Genomic DNA, 20,603 nt, shown 5'->3' with positions numbered 1-20,603 from the left:
GGGCACACAGGTGAACCGAGAAGGCGGAGCAAGAACGAGCTGGGAGGCGGGGCTGAAAGTTCCTTCGCCTGGGCCGGGGAAGAAGCAGGTAAAGAAAGCGACCTTTGGGAAGAAGGAGAAGTGCTGTTTTCTTTGGGGGTGATGAGGTTCTTGAGTCAAATGTTTTTTGAAAAGAGAAAGCATATATATTTATGTATATTAATCTTTGACCTAAATATAAGGGCCCATGTATTGGTTGCTGCCCATTTTTAACATCTCCCAATTCAACGACACTCTGGTTATTATCCTCCCCACTACCCTCGTTCCGTTCGGACTCTGATTTTTTCAATCGGTGGAGGAAAATCAATAACTGACCCCGACGGTCCAGCGTTGTTAACTGTTCAACACAACACGTGACTAACGGTTGGTTCCTAAGAGCCTCTCTGTCCTCAGATAATTGATCCCTGTAAAAGGACTTGTGCCATGCCTGAAATTCAGATGATCAAATCTCTGTTTCAACCAGTAACCGTCACTTTCTGACCAAGAGAACCTAGATGCGGACAAACTGTTCAGGAAATGTTCTTCTTTTATCTATCCAATTCAGACCGCCAATGGACATCCTTAATCCCTTATTAATCTACTATAAATCTTCACCCTTGATTTTATTTTCGATCTAGTTTTGAATTAGAATGATTTTTAATATTAGCATTTTGAATCCTTTGAAAGTCTTGTCAGCGTTTTTTGCCCTTTTTGAGTTTCTGTCTTTGTATACCACAGTGATGGGGGGCCCGGGGAGGGGGGGAGGGCAGGCAGCGCATGCTAGTCCAAAGTAGTTTCTGTCCCATCAAAGGACTCTTGAAATGGGCTGATTGTTCCTCACCCGCGACTCCTGGTTATTGCTAGCACAGTCCTTCCACATACTGGAAGGTCTAAAGGACCTTTTTTAATAGGCCCGCTAATGGCCTCTTTCTTCATAGATATTACCCCCGTTTTTAAGCTGTTTTTGTCCCCTAATTTCACAATCATGAGATTTCATGAAAAGGGCTATTTTAATTTTCTCTGAATGTTTCATGTTTTTGTAGACGTTCATCTTGTTTTGTCTCAGATATTCATATTTATAGACATATCCCCCCCCATCAAACAAAAGTCCCTCTATCTTTTTAATCATTTTAGTGGCCTTTCCTTGGCTGTTGTTTTTCATAGGATGCAGTGACTAGCACTGCATACTGAGATCCATAAGGGAGTTCCTGAGGTTTTTGTTGAAGCTGAGGTTTTTGTCATTATTCTGAAACCACCAGAACTTTTACTGGCATTTTGGATTTTACAAGAGCTGATGTCTTGAAGGAATAACCTACAGCAGTTTCTGATCCCTTTCCTTGGGGGCAGCTGGCAGTCCAGAGTTCATTATCTTAAAGATGTCACCTGAATTGTCTCCTCCTATGTGAACTGCTTTAGAGTTGTCCACATAGCAAGTCATCTGCCACTTTCCAGCCTAATCATATAGCTTTAGAAATGTTCCAAGAGACACTCCCAATTGACTTGACATTTCACTATGTGGAAAGCAGAGTATAATTTGTGTACCTAGAAAAGTCTCAAAGTATTCCTTTTTCTTAATCATTTATGAAATGTTAAATAACACTGATTCCCAGAGGATGCTATTAACATTGTTCAACCCTGAGAAGCCATTAATATTCCTACTTTTTATTTTCTACTTCTAAGCCAGTTTCCCGTCCAAGACTAAAAAAAAAGAAAGAAAAAAGTTGTCTAGTGATAACTTTTAAAATTGTCTTTGTTAGAGAAGTTGAAATCCTTGAGCCTTTTTTCATCACCACCACCACTGTGACCAACCAAATGTAGACCAACCACATCCTTACAGCAGCCTGCTGGTAGGCCTCTTTCTTCCACTCTTGTCCCCTTAGAGTCTGTTCCCCACACAGCAGAGGGGGAGAGAGAGAGCCCGTTAGAATGTCAGTCAGGTTATATCACTCCTCTGCTCAATACCCTGCAATGGCTCTGTCTCACTTGGCATAAAATTCCAGCTCCTTAAAGACTCTCTATGGTTTGGTTCCACTCTCTTCTTTGCTTAATCTGCTCCAACCACACTTTACTGGCTTTTTGTTGTTCCTTGAACACTCCAATCATGTTCCTACCTCAAGGCATTAGACACTGCCTCTGCTTGGGATTCTTTCCCCTCAAATATCTATTTTTTTCTTTAAAGTGTTACCCCTACCTGCCATATTTTATACCTGTTTCTTGTCCATCTCCATCCCCTAGAATGTAAATTCCACTAAGGCAAGGATTTTGTCAGTTCTGTCTCTGCTCTTCTCACCTAGAACAGTGCTTGGCACACAGTAGGTGCTTAATATTTGCTGAATGAGAGAATGAAGAGTATAAACTATTCTTGTCTTTTGGTTCTATGTTGTTCACGTGCATTTGTTGTTGGAAAAGATGATAGAAACCATTTTTCCAATCCCTGGCAGGTGTGTCCACCTTACCAAAGAGCCTATAAGCTTGTTTATGCTCTTTGTTGAAAAACAGCCTTCCTTTCCTGGGAGAAAATGTCCTCTTAAACCCTTTTGCAGCTTCAGAGGGATGAACTTGTACCTAAAATGATGAGGGACAGAGGTCATCCACCTAGCCACCTGTCCATCAAAAGATGATAGCTATGGCAGCAAGACCACCCTCACAGCAAACTTAAGGTGAAAAATCATTGGTTTGAGGTTTCCAAGGGGTGCATGGAGCACTTTTGGTAGAGACCCTTAGTGATACGCACTGACTGGTCCATTATACTGGTGCTTCTTATACTTTTTAAAAATGTATTTATTTTTGGTTGTGCTGAGCCTTTGTTGCTGCATAGCAGGGGCTGCCTTTTGTTGCGGTGTGCATGCTTCTCATTGCAGTAGCTTCTCTTGCTACAGAGCACAGGCTCTGGAGGGCCCGGGCTCAGTAGATGTGGCCCAAGGGCCTAGCTGTCACATGGCACATAAGATTCTCCCGGACCTGTGTCCCCTGCATTAGCGGCTGGATTCTTAACCACTGGACCACCAGGGAAGTCCCTCTCATACTTTAATGTACATGTGAGTCACCTGGAGATCATGTTGTAAGTCTAGATTCTGATTTAGTAGGTCTGGGGTGGAACTTATATGGTAGAGGATGAGATGATTGAATGGCATCACTGACGCAATGGACATGAGTTTGAGCAAACTCTGGGAAATGGTGATGGCCAGGGAAGCCTGGCATGCTGCAGTCCATGGGGTCGCAAAGAGTCAGACATGACTGAGCAACTGAACAGCAGCAACAGCCGCCTCCCAGGTGACCCCGATGCTTGTAGACCTCACTTTGGAGACCTTTTGCTCGTGAAACAGAGTGACCTATGATCCTTAAATTTATTTCAAAATTTATTTATTATTTTGAAACTGTAAGTAGAAAACTCTCAATGAATGTTGTCTGGCTGCAAGTTTTTAACTGTTCCCTCTTTAACTTCACCTTCATTTAGAAGAGAGTAAAACAACTCAGATTGGAGCAAAGAAGAGTTTGGAGCAAAGGGAATGAGCTATGTCTGGGTTGAATGTGGACTCAAAAGAGGTGATTCTATCTCAATCCTTAGAGAAAGTTCCATGGAAGAGTTAAACCGAGAATGGAGACATGCAGGGAAAGAAAAAGACCCAAAGGACCTTTCAGAATAACAGCTACAGAGGGAGATAAAAATCAAGGAAAAAAAAAAAAAAAAGCCTTTGGACTAAGTTCCAAAGAGATCACTAAAAGTGAAAGTGAAGGGTCTGACTCTTGTGACCCCATGGACGACAGCCCGCCAGGCTCCTCCATCCATGGGATTTTCCAGGCTAAGAATACTGGAGTGGGTTGCCATTTCCTTCTCCAGGGGATCTTCCCAACCCAGGGATTGACCTCAGGTCTCCCACATTGCAGGCTCTTTACCATCTGAGCCACCAGGGAATCCCAGAGATCACTAGCAGACTTTAATCTCAGAGTAGGAGTCGAGTGGACCCTGTGCTGAGAGAAGAGTTAAGAAATGAGAGCAAGAAGCAGCCTTCACAATGTACTGCAGAAAGTTGGACCCCCCAAAGGAATGGTGAGGCCAAACTGGAATCTAACAGCAAAAGGGCTTTTTCAGCACCTAAAGAACCACTGAGAGAGTCAACTGAGAGAGATCAGTTATGTCAGGGAAGGCAGAAGGCTAAGCAAAATGACTGAAGAAGCAAGAGGTCATAGGAGTAAAGAAAGAGAGAATCGAGTCTGAAGGGGTGGAAGGAAGATAAAGCATTTCTTTCCTAGGAACTTATTCTAAGAAAGTCAGTTAAAAAGAGGGAGGGGGAAAGCTCTGTATACAAAGGTGTTCTTTGCCTTGTAACCAATAACAAACGGGGTAAATCAAAAGATTGCAAAAGGTTTAAACATGAGAAGGTGGTTAAACAAATTATGGTGTGTGGTTTGTAAACTTGAACCATGCTATGTCATTAAATCTTGCAAATTTGCATGCTACATAGCACGTCAGAGAGGTTTACGAAGTGATGTCCAGCAGGGAAAAGGCAGAATGCAAAAAATCTTTGCCTGATTTCAATAAAAATACATTTGACTCTTTTATCAAAGAGTAGAAGAAAACATGGAAAATTTTAGCAACTTTTGTTAGTAGAATTATGCATCTTTTTCTTTCTAGAATTCTTCTCTAATGCTACCATATTTTTATCATTATAAAATATATGTCATATAATAAATTAGGGGTGTTGAGACTTCCTTGGCAGTCCAGTGGTTAAGACTCTGTGCTTCCACTGCAGCGGGTGTGAGTTTGATCCCTGGTCAAGGAACTAAGATCCCACATCCCACATAGTGGGGCCAAAAAATATAAGTAAGTAAGTAAGTAAATAAATAAGTTAGAGGGTGGCAAACCTTTTCTATAAAGCGCCAGGCTGTAAACAGTTTTCAGCTTTTCAAAATTAGCAAGGCTGTGTTCCAATAAAACTTCATTTGTAACTACAAAAATTGGAATTCTATGTGATTTTCCCAAGTTACAAAATATTCTTCTTTCAATTTTTTACAAATATTAAAATATGTAAAAACCATTCTTAGCTTACAGACCATGCAAAAATACTGTACCAGATTTGGCTACGGGTGCAGATTGCCAACCCCACAGTAAAGAATAAAGAATAAATAACATTTGAGAATAAGATTAAGAAAAAAACCTTCCAAATCCCCATTTTGCCCGTCCTTGATCCCATTCCCCTCCCTCTCTCCAGTGGAAACCACAATCCACTCTCTTCCATGTTACACACTTTTACTATATATGCGCGTATCTATAAACAACATGTTTTTCATGTTTTGAAACTTTATAAATAGCAACACACTGTACATATGCTTCAGCAACTGGCTTTTTTCACTCTGCATTCTGTTGATACAAGGAGCTCTTGTTTGCTCATCTTAACTGCCCTATTATGTTCCATAATGTAAATATTCCTCAATTGTCATCGCCAGTTATTTCTATTTTAAGCTGTGCTCAATTAACATTCTTTTACACATTACCATATGTACAATTTTCTCTAGTGTGGTGTTTTTTAAAGGACAGTTTGTCAACTGTTATAGTGAGTTGAAATACATTTAAAAATTGGAACCTTTAATGAAATAGAATAAATGGGGACATTTATACCTGATTGGAGAAGGAAATGGCAACCCACTCCAGTACTCTTGCCTGGAAAATCCCATGGATGGAGGAGCCCGGTAGGCTACAGTCCATGGGGTTGCAAAGAGTCGGACACGACTGAGCGGCTTCACTTTCACTTTCACTTTATACCTGATACACAAAATTGACAATGTTGTGTCAATTATACCTCAATTAAAAAAAAAAGAATAGACAGGATTAGAAAAGATCAGAGTGTTGCATGTAATAGGAAAAGGCATTATTGTGCAAAAATTTTATTTCCGCTTTTTACACACTTATACATATGTGTGTATGTGTGTACTTGATTATAATGTAAAACATATATCTCAGTAAGAGATTGTTGTCACAAAGCTTGAAAAACCACTGCTTTTAAGGTGCTGAGCGAGGGATACCCAAGAAAAACATGCTGGATCATAGAATATGCACAATTTCTACTTAACTGGATACTGAAAAATGCTCTCCAAAATGGTTTTTCCTATTTATACTGGTCCTCACGGCAGTGGCTAAGAGTTACCATTGCTGCACATCCTCACCAGTAGTAGGTTTTTCTCATGGGATATTAAATACACCACATACACAAAAGATTGTATAACACTAATATGTATAGTTTAATGAATAATAGTAACATTTCCCTGAACGTCCCCCACTCCCCACACTATGCAACAGGACATCACCAGTACCTTAGATGCCTCTTGGGAGTCCCTTCCTATGGGCACTTCTCTGCCTTCAAGTGTATCCACTGTGCAGAATTTTGTATTAAACATCCTCTGTGTATGTATATTTTCGACCTGTTTTTGTAACCTTAAATAATGTGTTGTTTATATTAATAATTTAATGATATTGTATGGTATTCATTCTCCCTGTTGCTTGCTTCTTTTAGGCAACAGGATGGTTTTGAGATTTATCCATGTTGATAGATTATAGCTGTAATTCACTCATTTTCACTGCTGTATAATATTCCATTTTATAAATAGCACCACTTACCTATGTCACTACCAGTGAGTATTTAACTGTTCCAGGTTGACCTGCAGCCTGAAGCATAGTGAGAAAAATAGATGCTTGTGGTTGTAAACCACTGAATTTTGCGTCACTAGGGTGGCCATAACTGATTATTACAAAGTGAAATGGAAAAAAAAAGTAGAAGGGGAAAGAGAGCTAGGAGTACCCTTTCAAGAAACTTAGGAGTGGGGAATTCCCTGGCAGTCCCATGGTTAGGGCTCAGCACTCTCAGTGTCTAGGACTGTGTTCAGTCCCTAGTTGATAAGATCCCACAAGCAATGCAATATGGCAAAAACAAACAAATGAGAAACAGCTTAGCTGTGAAGCGATTGAGAGGCTAGTTTCTTCCTCTTCCTCCCCCTCATCATTGTTGTTCTGTTGTAGTTCTTTATAAGGGTATGATATAAATCCCTTCCCCATGTATGGAGAATTTTTCACTCTATGAAACCTTGTGGGAAGCAGAGCCCACCTATCAGGATTGTAGCTAGAAATGGCAGCTACTTACTTTTCCGCCCTTTCTTGTGAACTAAGTCAAGTGCACATGTCATAGGCGCTGCTAATGAAATTTTTCCAAAGTATACTTTGAATCAGGAGGAGCTTATGATGCAAACAAAAAGAGAACAAGAGAATTCATTCTTGGTGAGCAGTAGCAGTTGTGACAGTAACACCCAACTTAAGGAAAAAGCTCTGGCAGCGGCCATACCTAGAGTCTTGTGCCAGAAGGCCTCTCAGTGTGACTTTGGCATCAAACGCTCATCACTGGCAGTGGCCTGGCTCCGTGGCATGATATTGGCTGCCATCCTGTAAGCAAAGCCTCCGAATGTGGTGTGATAGATGGTGGTATTAACGCCCTAATTCTGCACCTCTCCCTGCATCCGTGTTATCTTGTGGGACCTTCTCATTCTAACTCTGGACTCAGTCTTGTGACTTGCTGTGATCAAGGGATTTTAGGAAGCATTATACAAGCAGAGGGCTTCCCATGGGCACTAGTGGTAAAGAACCTGCAGGCCAGTGCAGGAGACATAAGAGACTTGGGTTCAGTTCCGGGGTCAGTAAGATCCTCTGCAGGAGGAAATGGTAATCCACTCCAGTGTTGTTACTTGGAGATTCCCACGGACAGTGGAGCCTGGCTGGCTACAGTCCATAGGGTTGCAAAGAGTCGAACTCAACTGAAATGACTTAGCATGCACCCACGCATACAAGCAGAAACTTGGAAAACATTCATGTGGCTGCACTTGCTCTCTGTCTTAGTCTGTGTGCGATTATATAACAAAATTCTACAGACTGGCTTGTAAACAAGAGATATTTATTTCTCACATTTCTGGAGGCTGGAAGTCTAAGATCAGAGTGCCAGCATGACCTGGTTTTGGCAAAGGCTGTCTTCTGGGTTGCAAACTGCCAACTTCTTGCCATGTCCTCACACAGAGGAAGGAGCAAGGGATCTCTCTGGTACTTGTTCATTCAGGAAGGCTCCACCCTCCTGACCTAATCAATTCCCAAAGGCCCTACCATCTAATACCATCTCATTGGGCATTAGGTTTTCAACATATGAATTTGGGGAGGACAAAAGCATTCAGTCTGTAGCACCCTCACTGCTGGCCTCTGCCATTGCAACATGCCTAGGCTAGCCTGTTGGATGATGAGAATCACATGGACCTAGGCCAAGTCTCTCTGAGTTATCCCAGCTGAGGCCATCCTAAGTCAGCCAACAGCCAGTTGACCCTCAGGCATATGAATGAACTCAGCCAAAATCAACAAAACTGTCTAGTCGACCAACAGTTGACCCCAGATGTCAAGTAAGTCCAGCTGAAATCAGCCCAGCTCAGCCCAGCCCCAGAGAAGCTGAACCCCACAGACTTGTGAACTAAGTATTGTTCATTGTTACACGCTGCTGAGGTTTTGTGGTTGTTTATGTAGCATTGTTGTGGCAATAAATAACTGGCCCTTTGCACACATCTATGAGCTATGACTTTTCTGCTTAAATCAGCCAAGAGCCAGTATTTGTTGCTTGCCCTGACACCAAGATTGAATGTAAATGAGAGAGAAACACAGGGTCAAAGGAGAGATTGTTTGAGCTGGAAGAGACTTTGGCATGCTTACAGGCAAAGGATTGGAGGCAGTTGTGTTTGTTAGGACATGAGTTTGGGTGCAAAATAACCGTGCTTTAACCATGACGGAGGGCTTCCCCGGTGGCTCAGCTGGTAAAGAACCCAAGGAAGGAGACTCAAGAGACAAGGATTCGTTCCCTGGGTCGGCAAGATCCCCTGGAGGAGGGCATGGTTACCCACTCCAATATTCTTGCCTGCAGAATTCCATGGACAGAGGAGCCTGACAGGCTACAGTCCATGGGGTTGCAAAGAGTTGGACACAAGTGAGCGTGCATGTGCGCACACACACACACACACACACACACACATAACCATGACAGAAGTTTATAGTTTCCCTCAGTCATGTAAGAGCCTAGGTATGAGTGGTGGCCCTGCTCTGTGAATCTTCAGAGGCCTAGATCCTTCTGTGTTTATCATGTCCTTGTCCAGTTGGTCCAAGGTCACCCTCTATTCCCCCTACTCCATCCACATTTCAGCTATTGGGAAGAGGGAAAGGAAAGATGACTTTCTCCTTAATACATGGTGTGTGCATGCTTAATCATGTCTGACTCTTCGCCACTCGATGGACTGTAGCCCTCCAGGCTCCTCTGTCCATGGGATTCTTCAGGCAAGAATACTGGGTTGCCATGCCCTCCTCCAGGGGATCTTGACGACCCAGGGATCAAACCCATGTCTCCTGCATTGCAGGCAGATTCTTTACCCCTGAGCCAGCAGGGAAGCTGGTCCCATTCATTTCTCCCCCTTTAAACCTATTCTCAGGAATTGGTCATATGGCCATATTCAGCTGCCAGGGAGGCCAGGAAAGGCAAACCTTATTCTGGCCAACCATGTGTATATCTAAACATCCTGCTTCTGTGGAAGGAGGGGAAAACAAATAATAATAGTTCTTCCCATGTCAATGAGGAAGAAGGGATAATTAATGGAACAGGATCTCTATGGTTGACTTTATTAGCAATTTCCTTCCTTCTTCCTTGGGAAGGGGACTCATTTGTTTTGGAGAGGTGGGGCAACTGTGTTCCCAGTTGGCATGAATCATGATATGTCTTAACCAGTTATGGCAATCCTACTGAGCTTGTCAGAAACTGATTTCCACAGCCTCCCCTGCAGTGTTGGGTGACCCTGTGACCCAGCTCTGGCCAATGAGCCAGGAAAAGAAGGCTGCTGGGGGGTTCTGGGAAGTGGTTTCCTTCCTATGAAAGAGACAAACGCAGAAGAGAGCTTGTTGGTGCTCTCCTGCTTTTGCTACCAATGTGAGACTTCTGACCACAAAAGAAAGGTCAAGAGAATCACAAATGCCAAACTAGAGCCCTGGCACCTTCTTGAGGATTCACATGACCTTGAGGGATGAGTATGAATGAGCCCGGTGGAGAAGGGGAGGAAAGACATCGGAGGAAATGAGAGTATTATATACACAAGAAGGAATGCACACAGGTGTTCCTGGAAAGTTGGATTGGAGTCAGATGGTGAGGACTTTGTAAGCAGCAGTGTGATTTATTGTCCAAATTGCCTCATTCGTAGCTGGGACTGGTTTCCTGTTTGTTGACTGATTTACCACAAAGCATGACAGGCATCTTCCTTTTGTAGGTTTAAGAGGACTGCCCATCTCTTCCCCTATCAGAGAGTTAAAATACTTTTGCTTTGGAAAATCTAGGCTCTCAAAAGTAGAGATCTTGATTATGTGGGTGGGTGGGGGGATAGATCTGAAAAGATGAGGGAGCAGGGAATCACTTCCGATTCCTACAGTGAATGGGGTTTCCCTACCCTCAGGGAATGGAGAAGTGCCTAGTTCTGCCCACCTTGGGACCCATGTTTGACCTCGGAGTGACAGGATGATTGATGGGTTGGCTGCGTGGACCCCAGGCTGGGGACTGAGCTGTGAGCCACAGCCTTTGAAGCTATGAGCAGTGGGACCACTAAGGCTAGGACATGAAGCCTCTCATACCCTCACATGACTGACCACACGGCCTGAAGTCCAGAGCCCTTCCATGAGATTCTAGAATTGGGTGAACCTGGGATTTCAATATGACTCCATCAAGGGGAGAGAGAAAAACACTTTGAGATAGAATTTCTCCCTAACTCCTTAAGACAACTGAGTCCAATTTTATATTATTAAAAAAAAAAAAAAAGAAGAGGGGGCTTCCCTGGTGGCTCAGTGGTAAAGAATCTGCCTGCCAATGCAAGAGACATGAGTTTGATCCCTGGTCCAGGAGGATCCCACATGCCGCAGAGCAGCTAAGACTGTGTGCCACAAATATTGAGCCTGTGCTCTAGGGCCTGGGAACCACAGTTGCTGAGCCTGTGAGCCCTGGAGCCCGTCCACAGCAAAAGAAGCCACCACAATGACGAGCCTGTGCTCTGCAACTGGAGAGTAGCCCCCACTTGCCACAACTAGAGAAAAGGCCACACAGCAACGAAGATTCAGCATAGCCAAAAATAAACAAGTAAATAATTTAAAAAATAATAATAATAAAACTGCTTTCTCACACTAGAGTGTCCAATTATGGTACAAATTCCTTCTGTGGTATACAAAGCCAAAGGAGAGGGAGTGAGAAGTGTTCATAAATTATCTCAGCAGTTCTTTTTTTTTTTTTTAAGTTGATAGATTTATTTTAAAGAGAATGTAGAAGATATATCTCAAAGAACTCAGGCTCCTATATATGCAAAGTATCCATTTTCATTTTTAAAAATCCAATTAAATTGGCCTGATACTGCCAGGCTAGGAGGAAATCCAGCCTCCATTATGACCAGAGCTCCTCTGGCCCTCGGGGATGCCTCAGAATCCAGAGGTAGAACCTGGTGCCGGACACAGGGGCCAACCTTTTACCCACGGCCGTCATGGGGCTGCTGGCAGCTGCCTTGTGCAACCCACAGAACAGAGACTTGAAGCCCACCAGCCCCTGTTTCAAACCCCACGTAAGGTGTAGGCATTTTTACTGAGGTGTTAAAAAAAAATTCTTGAGGGAATTCCTTGCTGCCCAGTGGTTAAGACTGCACTTTCGCTGCTAAGGTTAAAGGTTCCCCAATCCATGATTGGGGAACTAAGATCCCACAAGCCGCATGGCACAGCCAAAAAAAAACACAAAATTATGACAAATATGTTCTAAACCAGGGATGTACATTTACTTTTGGTGGGAGAGTGAATTTGTAACAAGCGTTTGGTGTTTTGCTTATAACTAGTATTTTTATAATTATATATATATAGCTCTGGGACTTCCCTTCCTATACGGAGTGTGCAGGTTTGGGCCCTGATCAGAGAGCTAAGATCCCAGTGCCTCATGCCAAAAAACCAAAACCTAAAACAGAAGCATTATTGTAACAAATTCAATAAAGACTTTTTGAAAAAATGGTCCACAGGGACTTCCTGGTGATCCTTGCTGTTCTGGGGACTCAGGTTCAGTCCCTGGTCGGGGAGCTAGGATCCCACGTGCTTCGGAGCAGCTGAGCCTGACTGAACACCACAACTGTTGAGGCCGTGCGTCTCAAAGAAGGACCTTGAAAGACTCAACGAAGATTCCAAATGCCACAGCTAAGATCCGATGCAGCCAAATAAACAATTTTTTTTTTTAATGGTTCACATCAGAAAACAAAACAAAACCTTTTAATTGACATAGGTGACTTAGGCTCTTCTTTTTCTTTTTTATTTATTTGGCTGCACTGGGTCTTAGTTGCAGCATGTGGGATCTAGTTCCCCGACCAGGGATGAAACCTGGGCCCCCTGCATTGGGAGCACGGAGTCTTAGCCACTGGACTGCCAGGGAAGTCCACTTTATAATGTGCTCATTGCCATTGTTATTTCCCTGCCTCAACCCAATAATGCCAGAGATCCAGCTGAAGGGAGCTGGTAGCAACATCCTCTGTTGGAATCACAAGTCAAATTGTGAAAAGAATGAAAAATATTGAGGGAATTCCTTGGCTGCCCAGTGGTTAGGATTCTGCACTTTCATTGCTAAGGATAAACGTTCAATCCTTGATTGGGGAACTAAGAACTAAGATTCCCCAACCAAGAACTAAAGTTCTTACCATAATTGTGTAAGTCTAAGATATTATCAAATGAAAGATGCATTAATATTTCAAATATCACTGAGAGAAAAATACTATTAATTAAATTATGCCTTCATGCTTTCTTGCCATTTTGTATTTTTATTTTCTACTTATCAAAATGATTTTAGACTTATTTATCTTTTATTTATTTTGGCTGCACCAAAGACCTGCATGAAAGGTCTTAGTTCCCTGACCAGGGATCAAACCCATGCCCCCTATAATGGGAACGCAGAGTCTTAACTACTGGACTGCCAGGGAAGATAGTTTTAGATTTATTTAGGTGTAGATTTTTTGGTATTTTTTTGTTTATTTATTTAATTTTGGCTGCACTGGGTCTTTGTTGCTTTGCAAGGGCTTTCTCCAGTTTTGGCGAGTGGGGTCTACTCTCCATTGTCATGCACAGGTTTCTCAATGCAACCGTTTCTCTTGATGCAGAGCTCTAGGGCGTGGGCTTCAGTATCTGTGGCTCACAGGCTCTAGAATTTGGTCTCAGTAGTTGTGGAGCATGGCCTTAATTGCTCCGTGGCATGTGAAATCTTCCTGGGCCAGGGATTGAACCCATGTCCCCTGGGTTGGCAGGTAGATTCTTATCCACTGAGCCACCAGGGAAGTCCCTAGACAGAGATTTTTAAAATCACATATTGATATTTATAAAAATATTCAACTTTAGAAGTAATCAATAAAATACAAAAAGATGCTCTCTCAGTGTTGACATCCTTAGCATATTTGCTTTTGTCCCTATGCCTGTTGCCTCATGGTAACAAAATAGCTGCTGAGGTTCTAGGCATCATACCACATTCAAGCTAAAAAGAAAGAAAATGTAGAGATAGTGTTACCTCAAAACTGAGTTTGCTTCTTGGTGGGTGCCAATAGACACAACCAAGCCAAAGATTGGGAGAAGGAAGGATTTATTATTACTGGCAGCAAATAAGAACACGGGATCTTTTCCAAAGCAATATCTCCCTGAACAGCGAATTGGGGAAGTTTTAAGCTCGGGGTACATGCATATTCATGAGAGGGCTTGAGCAGAGGAGAATTCAGCATAGAACTGGGGCCAAGGTTGACAGAGTCCAAGCTTTAATTGACCTAAAGTAGACTTCTGTTAGCAAAGAAGAGGAAATGGGTATTGGGAAGGAAGCTGAAGATATTTTCTGCAACACAACTTAATAAATAGTAGTTTTACATGCATAATAAATAGTAGTTACCCCTTGGCATAAAGCAAAAATGACAATAGCAAAAACTCTTATATAGTACAATGCTTACCATGTTCCAAACACTGTCCTGAATATTTTAAATATATTAACTCGTTTAAGCCTCACAGCAACCTTATAAGGTAAATACTGTTATTATCCTTGTTTTATTTTAGTGTTTTTTTTTATCATACTTCATATGCTCACGGTTAGACTTATCATAATCTTTGGTGCATGACATAGCCCTAACTGATCTATGCATAACTCCTTTATTTACTTTAAAAATATTAGTTCTTTTTAATAAAGTAACATTTACCCTCAAATCCTCTACCTAAAGTAAAATTAGGATCTTGACAGTAAATCAGATCTGACTATATGATCTCCCCAGCCCATTTCACTTCCTCCCCTGACCCAAGGTGATGGTCGTTTAGAATCCTAAGTTCATCATTCCTTTATTTTCCTTATATAGTTTTGTAGTTTTATTGCATCTATATATACAGTCCAAAAATTGTGTATGTGTGTGTATGACATACCTATAGTTGCTTTTATTTATTTATTTATTTATTTTTCTATAGTTGCTTTTAATTGTATATCTTCTTTTGGTACTTTTTCACTTGCTATTATATTACTAAGATTCGTTCCAATTGTTCTGTGTTGCTACAGTAATTCATTTTGATGACTGCTTAACATCCCATCGTGTGAATATGTAACAGTTTATTCATTTTCAAACCATTTTTTACTGAAGTACCTATTATGTTCTTAGTGATTTTTTTTCTTTTCTGGTTATCAACTGCACTAACTCTATCATATCCAGGATTACTAAAGGCCTCATGTAATTTGAGCAGTTTTCTTCATCATTTTTAATCGCTGCATGAGATCTTGCAAGACTCGCAATGATGCTTTGCAAATTATTTGCTTTGTGTCATCAGCTATTTACGTTGGGCTCTCAGAGAGAGGCTGAACAATAAAGACTTGATTTGATGGGTTTGGTGCACACACAGAACCCTTAGTTGCAGCCTAGAGGAATGTTGTGGTGATAGGGGAAAATGGGGAACATGAGTTCATTGGTGAGTATTTCCTTGTTATGATCACTTTTCCTTCCGTGGTCAGCCCGGCAAATGTGGAAGTTTGGATTTTGACCACTGAGATAACAAGAATCCCCTGCACCTCAGAAAATTCCCTAACACTCCTGACACAAAAGGTAGACTCCATTTCTCCTCCCTCTGAAAATGGCCTAGCCTTGGTGATTCACAAGAATAAAGTGCAGCTTTGTTTACAATAGCCAAGACATGGAAACAACCTAAATGGCCATCAACAGTTGACTAACTAAGGAAAATGTGATATATATATATATATATATATATATATATATATATATATATATATATATATGATATATATCATGGAATACTATTCAGCCATAAAAAAGAATGAAATGATGTCATTCGCAACTACATGAATAGACCTAGAGATTATCATACTAAGCAAAATAAGTCAGACAGAGGAAGATAATACCACATGATATCACTTATGTGTAAAATCTAAAATATGACACAAATGACCCTAGCTACAAAACGGAAACAGACTCACGAACGTAGAGAACAGATTTGTGGTTGCCAAGGAGGAGAGTTGGATTGAGAGTTTGGGATGAGCAGGTATAAACTATTCTATATAGGATGGATAAACAAAGTCCTACTGTATAGCACAGGGAACTCTATTCAATATCCTGTAATAAACCAAAATGGAAAAGAATATGAAAGAGAATACACACACATACACACATAACTGAATCACTTTGCTATACATCAGAAACTAACAACATGGTAAATTAACTATACTTCAAAAAAAGAGAAAAGAACAGAGTATAGTAGAAGCGACCCTGTGCCGTTTCCAAGGCCAAGTTTAAACAAGGTGAAACAGCTTCCCCTAGTTCACCCTTCTGGGGATATTCACTCTGGACAAGCCAGTCAGCAAGAGGTGAAGAAACCCAAATGAATCCACACAGAGAGACCACATGAAAAGTCCTATATGGAGAGGGACTGAGACCCCCAACTGACAGCTGGCGACAGTCACCAGACATGTGTGTGAATGAGTCTTCAAGGAGAGGTCCCCCAAATTCATGAGTGGTGACAAGATTCCCTGGATGTGTCCTGTCCAAATTCCTCATTATGCACAGTGTTAAGCTAACCTCCAGAGTCCTCCACGCACAGAATCCACATGCATAATAAATAGTTGTCTTATTTGTCTTATGCTACTAAGTTTTGGAGTAATTTGTTATGTTGTTGTTGTTTGGTTGCTAAGTCATGTCAGAAGGCTTTGGCGACCCATAGACTGTCGCCCACCAGGCTCCTCTGCCCATGGTATTTCCCAGGATATGATACTAGAGTGGGTTGCCATTTCCTTCTCCATGGGATCTTCCCAATCCCAGGGTCCAACCCTCATCTCCTGCATTGATAGGCGGGTTCTTGACTGCTGAGCCACCAGGGCAGCCCATACTTTGTTATAATAATTAGTAAAATTACAGAAAGAGAAAAAAGTAACGAGTACACCCAAATTTAAAGATGTGGGGACTTCCCTTGGTGATCCAGCAGTTGAGACTCTGAGCTCCCACTGCAGGGGGCATGAGTTCAATCCCTGGTTAGGGGACTAGGGAACTAGGATCCTACAGGCTGTGTGACACAGCCAAAAAAAAAACAAAATTGTGGAGGGAATTCCCTGGTGGTCCAATGATTAGGACTGCATGCTTCTATTGCAGGGGGTACAGGTTCCATCCCTGTAGCTGGGGAACTAAGATCCCACAAGCTGTGCAGCAAGTCCAAAAAAAAAAAAAAGATGTGGAAGCCGAGGCCTGGCAAGGATAAGTACACAGTAAATGGAGAAGCTAAGCAGAAATAATATTCTTGCCTGGGAAATCCCATAGACAGAGAAGCCTGGTGGGCTACAGTCCATGGAGTCAAGAAAGAGTCAGACAGAACTTGGCGACTAAACACCAGCTTATACTTTAAAATGGTTAAGGTGATGAGTTTTATGTTATGTGTATTTTACCACAGATAAAAATAAAATTTAAAAACTTAAATAATTCCAGAAAGTGTCACAACCATGCTTGTTTCATAATGTGGTTTTTTTTTTTTTTTTTGTAGTTCTGTTGTTTCTGCTGGTTCTCCTAGTGCCTTGTTCCTTACACACTCAGTCATTTTTCACCATGTACTAATCATTGTCCCTGAAGAATTACTAAGGGAGTTCTTTAAGGACCAGCACAAAGATGTATCCCTCCAGAGGGGATGTGAGCTTGTTTCTCCCAGGCACTTAGAGACACTTCCAGGTTAGGACTACTGTGTTTTTTATTTTATTTTTGGCTGCACTGGGTCTTCGTTGCTGTGAACGGGCTTTCTCTAGTTGTGGCGAGAGGGGCCTTCTCATTGCAGTGACTTCTCTTGTTGCAGAGCACAGGCTCTAGGACACACAGGCTTCGGTCCTTGAGCTTCATAGGGCCCTGGCTCAGGATGTGTGGTGCAGGGCTGAGTTGCCCTGCCGCATGTGGGATCTTACCAGACCAGGGATTGAAACTGTATGCCCTGCATTGGCAGGCAAATTCTTAACCACTGGGCCACCAGTGAAGTCCTAGGACTACTTTAAACTAGATTTATTACTTAAACGTTTTTATTTAAATACTTCATGGAATTTGGGCTACAAATCTGTAAAAAGTTAGTTACAGTGATAGTGTCTCAAGGAGAGTTTTCTCCTGAAATGTTCAGTTAGTACTAAGTTAACTTTCCCTGGAGTCTGCTGGGAGAAGATGGGGGCAAGTTTACTTCTGATTCCCCTTTACTGTAATCATAACCCTTTGGGGCCATGACTAATACAGGGAAGGCCTTCTAATAGACTCCCCACCTTGGTGGACACTGAGCTTTAATTTCATTCCACGTTACGCTGCAGAGTTCTCAAAAGGAAATTCAAGTTTGCCCAGATTGGCAAAGGGGCTTCCCAAGCGGCGCTAGTGATAAAGAACCTGCCTGCCAATGCAGGAGACTTAAGAGATGTGGGTTTGATGCCCGGGTCGAGAAGATCCCTGGAGGAGGGCATGACAACCCACTCCAGTATTCTTGCCTGGAGAATTCCATGGACAGAGAAACCTGGGATCACAAAGAGTCAGACACAACTGAAGCAACTAAGCACGCACACACAGATTGGCAAATATCCTCAGAGCAAATTTGACTTTCATGCTTGCTTATCTCTCCCAGTTCCTGAAGTCCTATAGTCTTTTGTCTCCTACTTCCTATCTTGTCAGTGCTTCTGTGCTTTCAAGAATATTTAAGAACTATTTCATCCAGCAGTTTTTAGTTTTTTTTTTTTTACTCAGCAAGTTGGCTCCACTAACCTTAGCAATTAGAAGTCCCTCTACTTTATCTTTTCTTTCTTTTTATTGATTTCTGTTCTTTTCTTTGTTTTCTTCCACCTATCTTTTTTTATTCTTATCATTGGTTGGATTTTTTTTCCCCTAACTCCCTGAGTTGAATGCTTAGCTCATTACTGTCTTTTCTTTTTCCATGATAAGGCTATTCCATTTTAAGATTTTAAATTTCCGTTAAAGTACACCTGTCATTGTATTCCTCAAGTTTTGATACATAGTGGAGGAGTGATTACTCAAAACCTAATGTTTTCATCCACTCACCCAGCAAGGCCATTGTGCTGCTACCCCGACTTTTCTCCCGAGATGCCTGCACTGAAGGTCTGGACAATGCGGCCAATTTTCCCCATCAGGGGGCAGCAGTGATAACCCAGGGCAAAACTGGAAGAGACAAAGAGCACAATTTAACTTTCTTTATTCAGTATTTTAGGCTTCCCTGGTGGCTCAGATGGTAAAGAGTCTGCCTGCAGTGAGGGAGCCCCGGGGTTCGATCCCGGGATCGGGAAGATCCCCTGGAGAAGGAAAAGGCAACCCACTCCAGTATTCTTGTCTGGAAAAATCCCATGGATGGAGGAGCCTGGTCGGCTACAGTCCATGGGGTTGCAAAGAGTTGGACATGACTGATTCTTTCTTTCTTATTCAGTATTTTCCAATACTGGCTACAGATGAAAATCACTAGGAAGTTTTTAAAAATGCTGATATCTGGGTCATACCCAGAGAATGTTCTAGCTGGTGTGGGGTGGGACTGTCAGTGATTATAAAGTGAAGCCGGGGTTGAGAACTACTCCTCCAATTAATCTGCTCACTGCCACCAGCCTGGGACTGCCTTCTCCTTCCTCCCCACTCAAACTCCCAAACAGTTTTAAACAGCCTGCTGTCTTCTCCAAGCTGTTACTGCCTGGTGTCCATATTTCTCTCTGTTGTTTCTCCAGGTGAATTGGGGGAAGGGGGCAGAAGCCCTGGGTAATTTCCCACATTGGCAGGAATCTGAATTATCCCCGCCCCCGCTATTGTCTGTCTTCACGGGAGGTCTCAGCATGAAAGAGCAGCACTGGTGTGGCATGACCGCTAGAATGGGCTCCCTGTTGTCAGGGGTCTTCACCATCACCGCTGTGGACTTGTACCTCATCTTCGAACAGAAGTACTTAAGGAGAAACAATTGCACTGAGCATGCGTCACAGATCAAGAGCGCAAGTATCCTGATAAAACTGTTCATCATCTGCTGGAGCCTGACTATCGTCTTCTTCCTATCTTTCATCACCATCCTCGTCAGCTGCTTGCTCCTCTACTCAGTGTATGCCCACGTGTACAGGGGCCTGGTAATCTACATTGTTTGGATCTTTTTCTACGAGACGGTAAACATTGTGGTACAATGCCTTACCAATGACGACTCTTCCGTTGGAGAGGTCAGAGTCATGCGCTGGTTTGGTCTGGTGTCCCGTATATGCATGCACTGTTTCTGGATGTTCTTTGTCATCACTTACGCCTACATGATCTACAAAAATAAAAACCAGGGCAATATCATCTCCTACAACAGACGTATTTCCAGCAGCAGTGGAGACTTCCCACGGCGGAAATCCAAAATACTCAACTTTTCCCGCCGCTACAGTGAGTAACATAGCCCTATTCCACGATGGCAGGTTCTCAAGGTAGTTCATTTTCCATCTCATTCACTTTTCAGCAAGTAGAGACTCCACTGCCACTCTTTTGGGGGAGATACTGCCACTCTTTTGGGGGAGATACGGTGAGAAAAGGGATTACCATCACAACTGGAACACCTTGCTCATAGAGGATGTTTAATTAGAAGACATTGTTATTTATCAAGCTCTCCTTGACTTCCTCTTTCCTTTTCTTGTCAGTACCACCTTATTGATCAAAATGAAGAGAGGCAGGGATGAAATGAAGCTGAATTGCAGTCTGGCAATCCTTTGATCTTGCTGTGTCTTCATCAGCCTTCAATCCACAGCTCTCTGACGTAACCCTACAGGCAAACCTGTATTTATATCTCAGATTGTTGTAGCAAAAAATATATTGTTGGGGTCTTGAGGTGGTTTTTTGCTGTTTTTCTCTCCCTGTATCATCTATACTATATTCCAGATAAGTAAAAGAATAAAAATAGAGCCAAATCATACTTCATTTTCTGTCTTGATCCCTCCATCCTCTCCCCCAATAAACACTGTCAAGGAGCACAAATGCATTTGTGATTA

General features: G+C 42.3%; 1 protein-coding gene across 1 annotated transcript; it reads left to right on the top strand.

Moving 5' to 3' along the window:
* The first annotated feature begins 18 nt into the window (after positions 1-18).
* LOC122429535 (transmembrane protein 217-like) lies at positions 19-20,574 on the top strand. Its single transcript, XM_043449936.1, has 3 exons — positions 19-88; positions 19,329-20,004; positions 20,256-20,574. The coding sequence occupies exons 2-3, from the start codon at positions 19,434-19,436 to the stop codon at positions 20,267-20,269; spliced, it is 585 nt and encodes a 194-aa protein (XP_043305871.1). The 5' UTR covers positions 19-88; positions 19,329-19,433; the 3' UTR covers positions 20,270-20,574.
* Positions 20,575-20,603: the final 29 nt, after the last annotated feature.

Source organism: Cervus canadensis, chromosome 28 (genome assembly GCF_019320065.1).
Source record: "Cervus canadensis isolate Bull #8, Minnesota chromosome 28, ASM1932006v1, whole genome shotgun sequence".
NCBI classification, from domain to species: domain Eukaryota; kingdom Metazoa; phylum Chordata; class Mammalia; order Artiodactyla; family Cervidae; genus Cervus; species Cervus canadensis.
Note: the sequence above shows the minus strand (reverse complement) of the source record. Positions and strands in the feature narration are given on the sequence as shown.

Bases quoted from the DNA above. Each gene is read 5' to 3' on its own strand.
- LOC122429535 (XM_043449936.1), top strand. From the start codon at position 19,434: ATGAAAGAGCAGCACTGGTGTGGCATGACCGCTAGAATGGGCTCCCTG.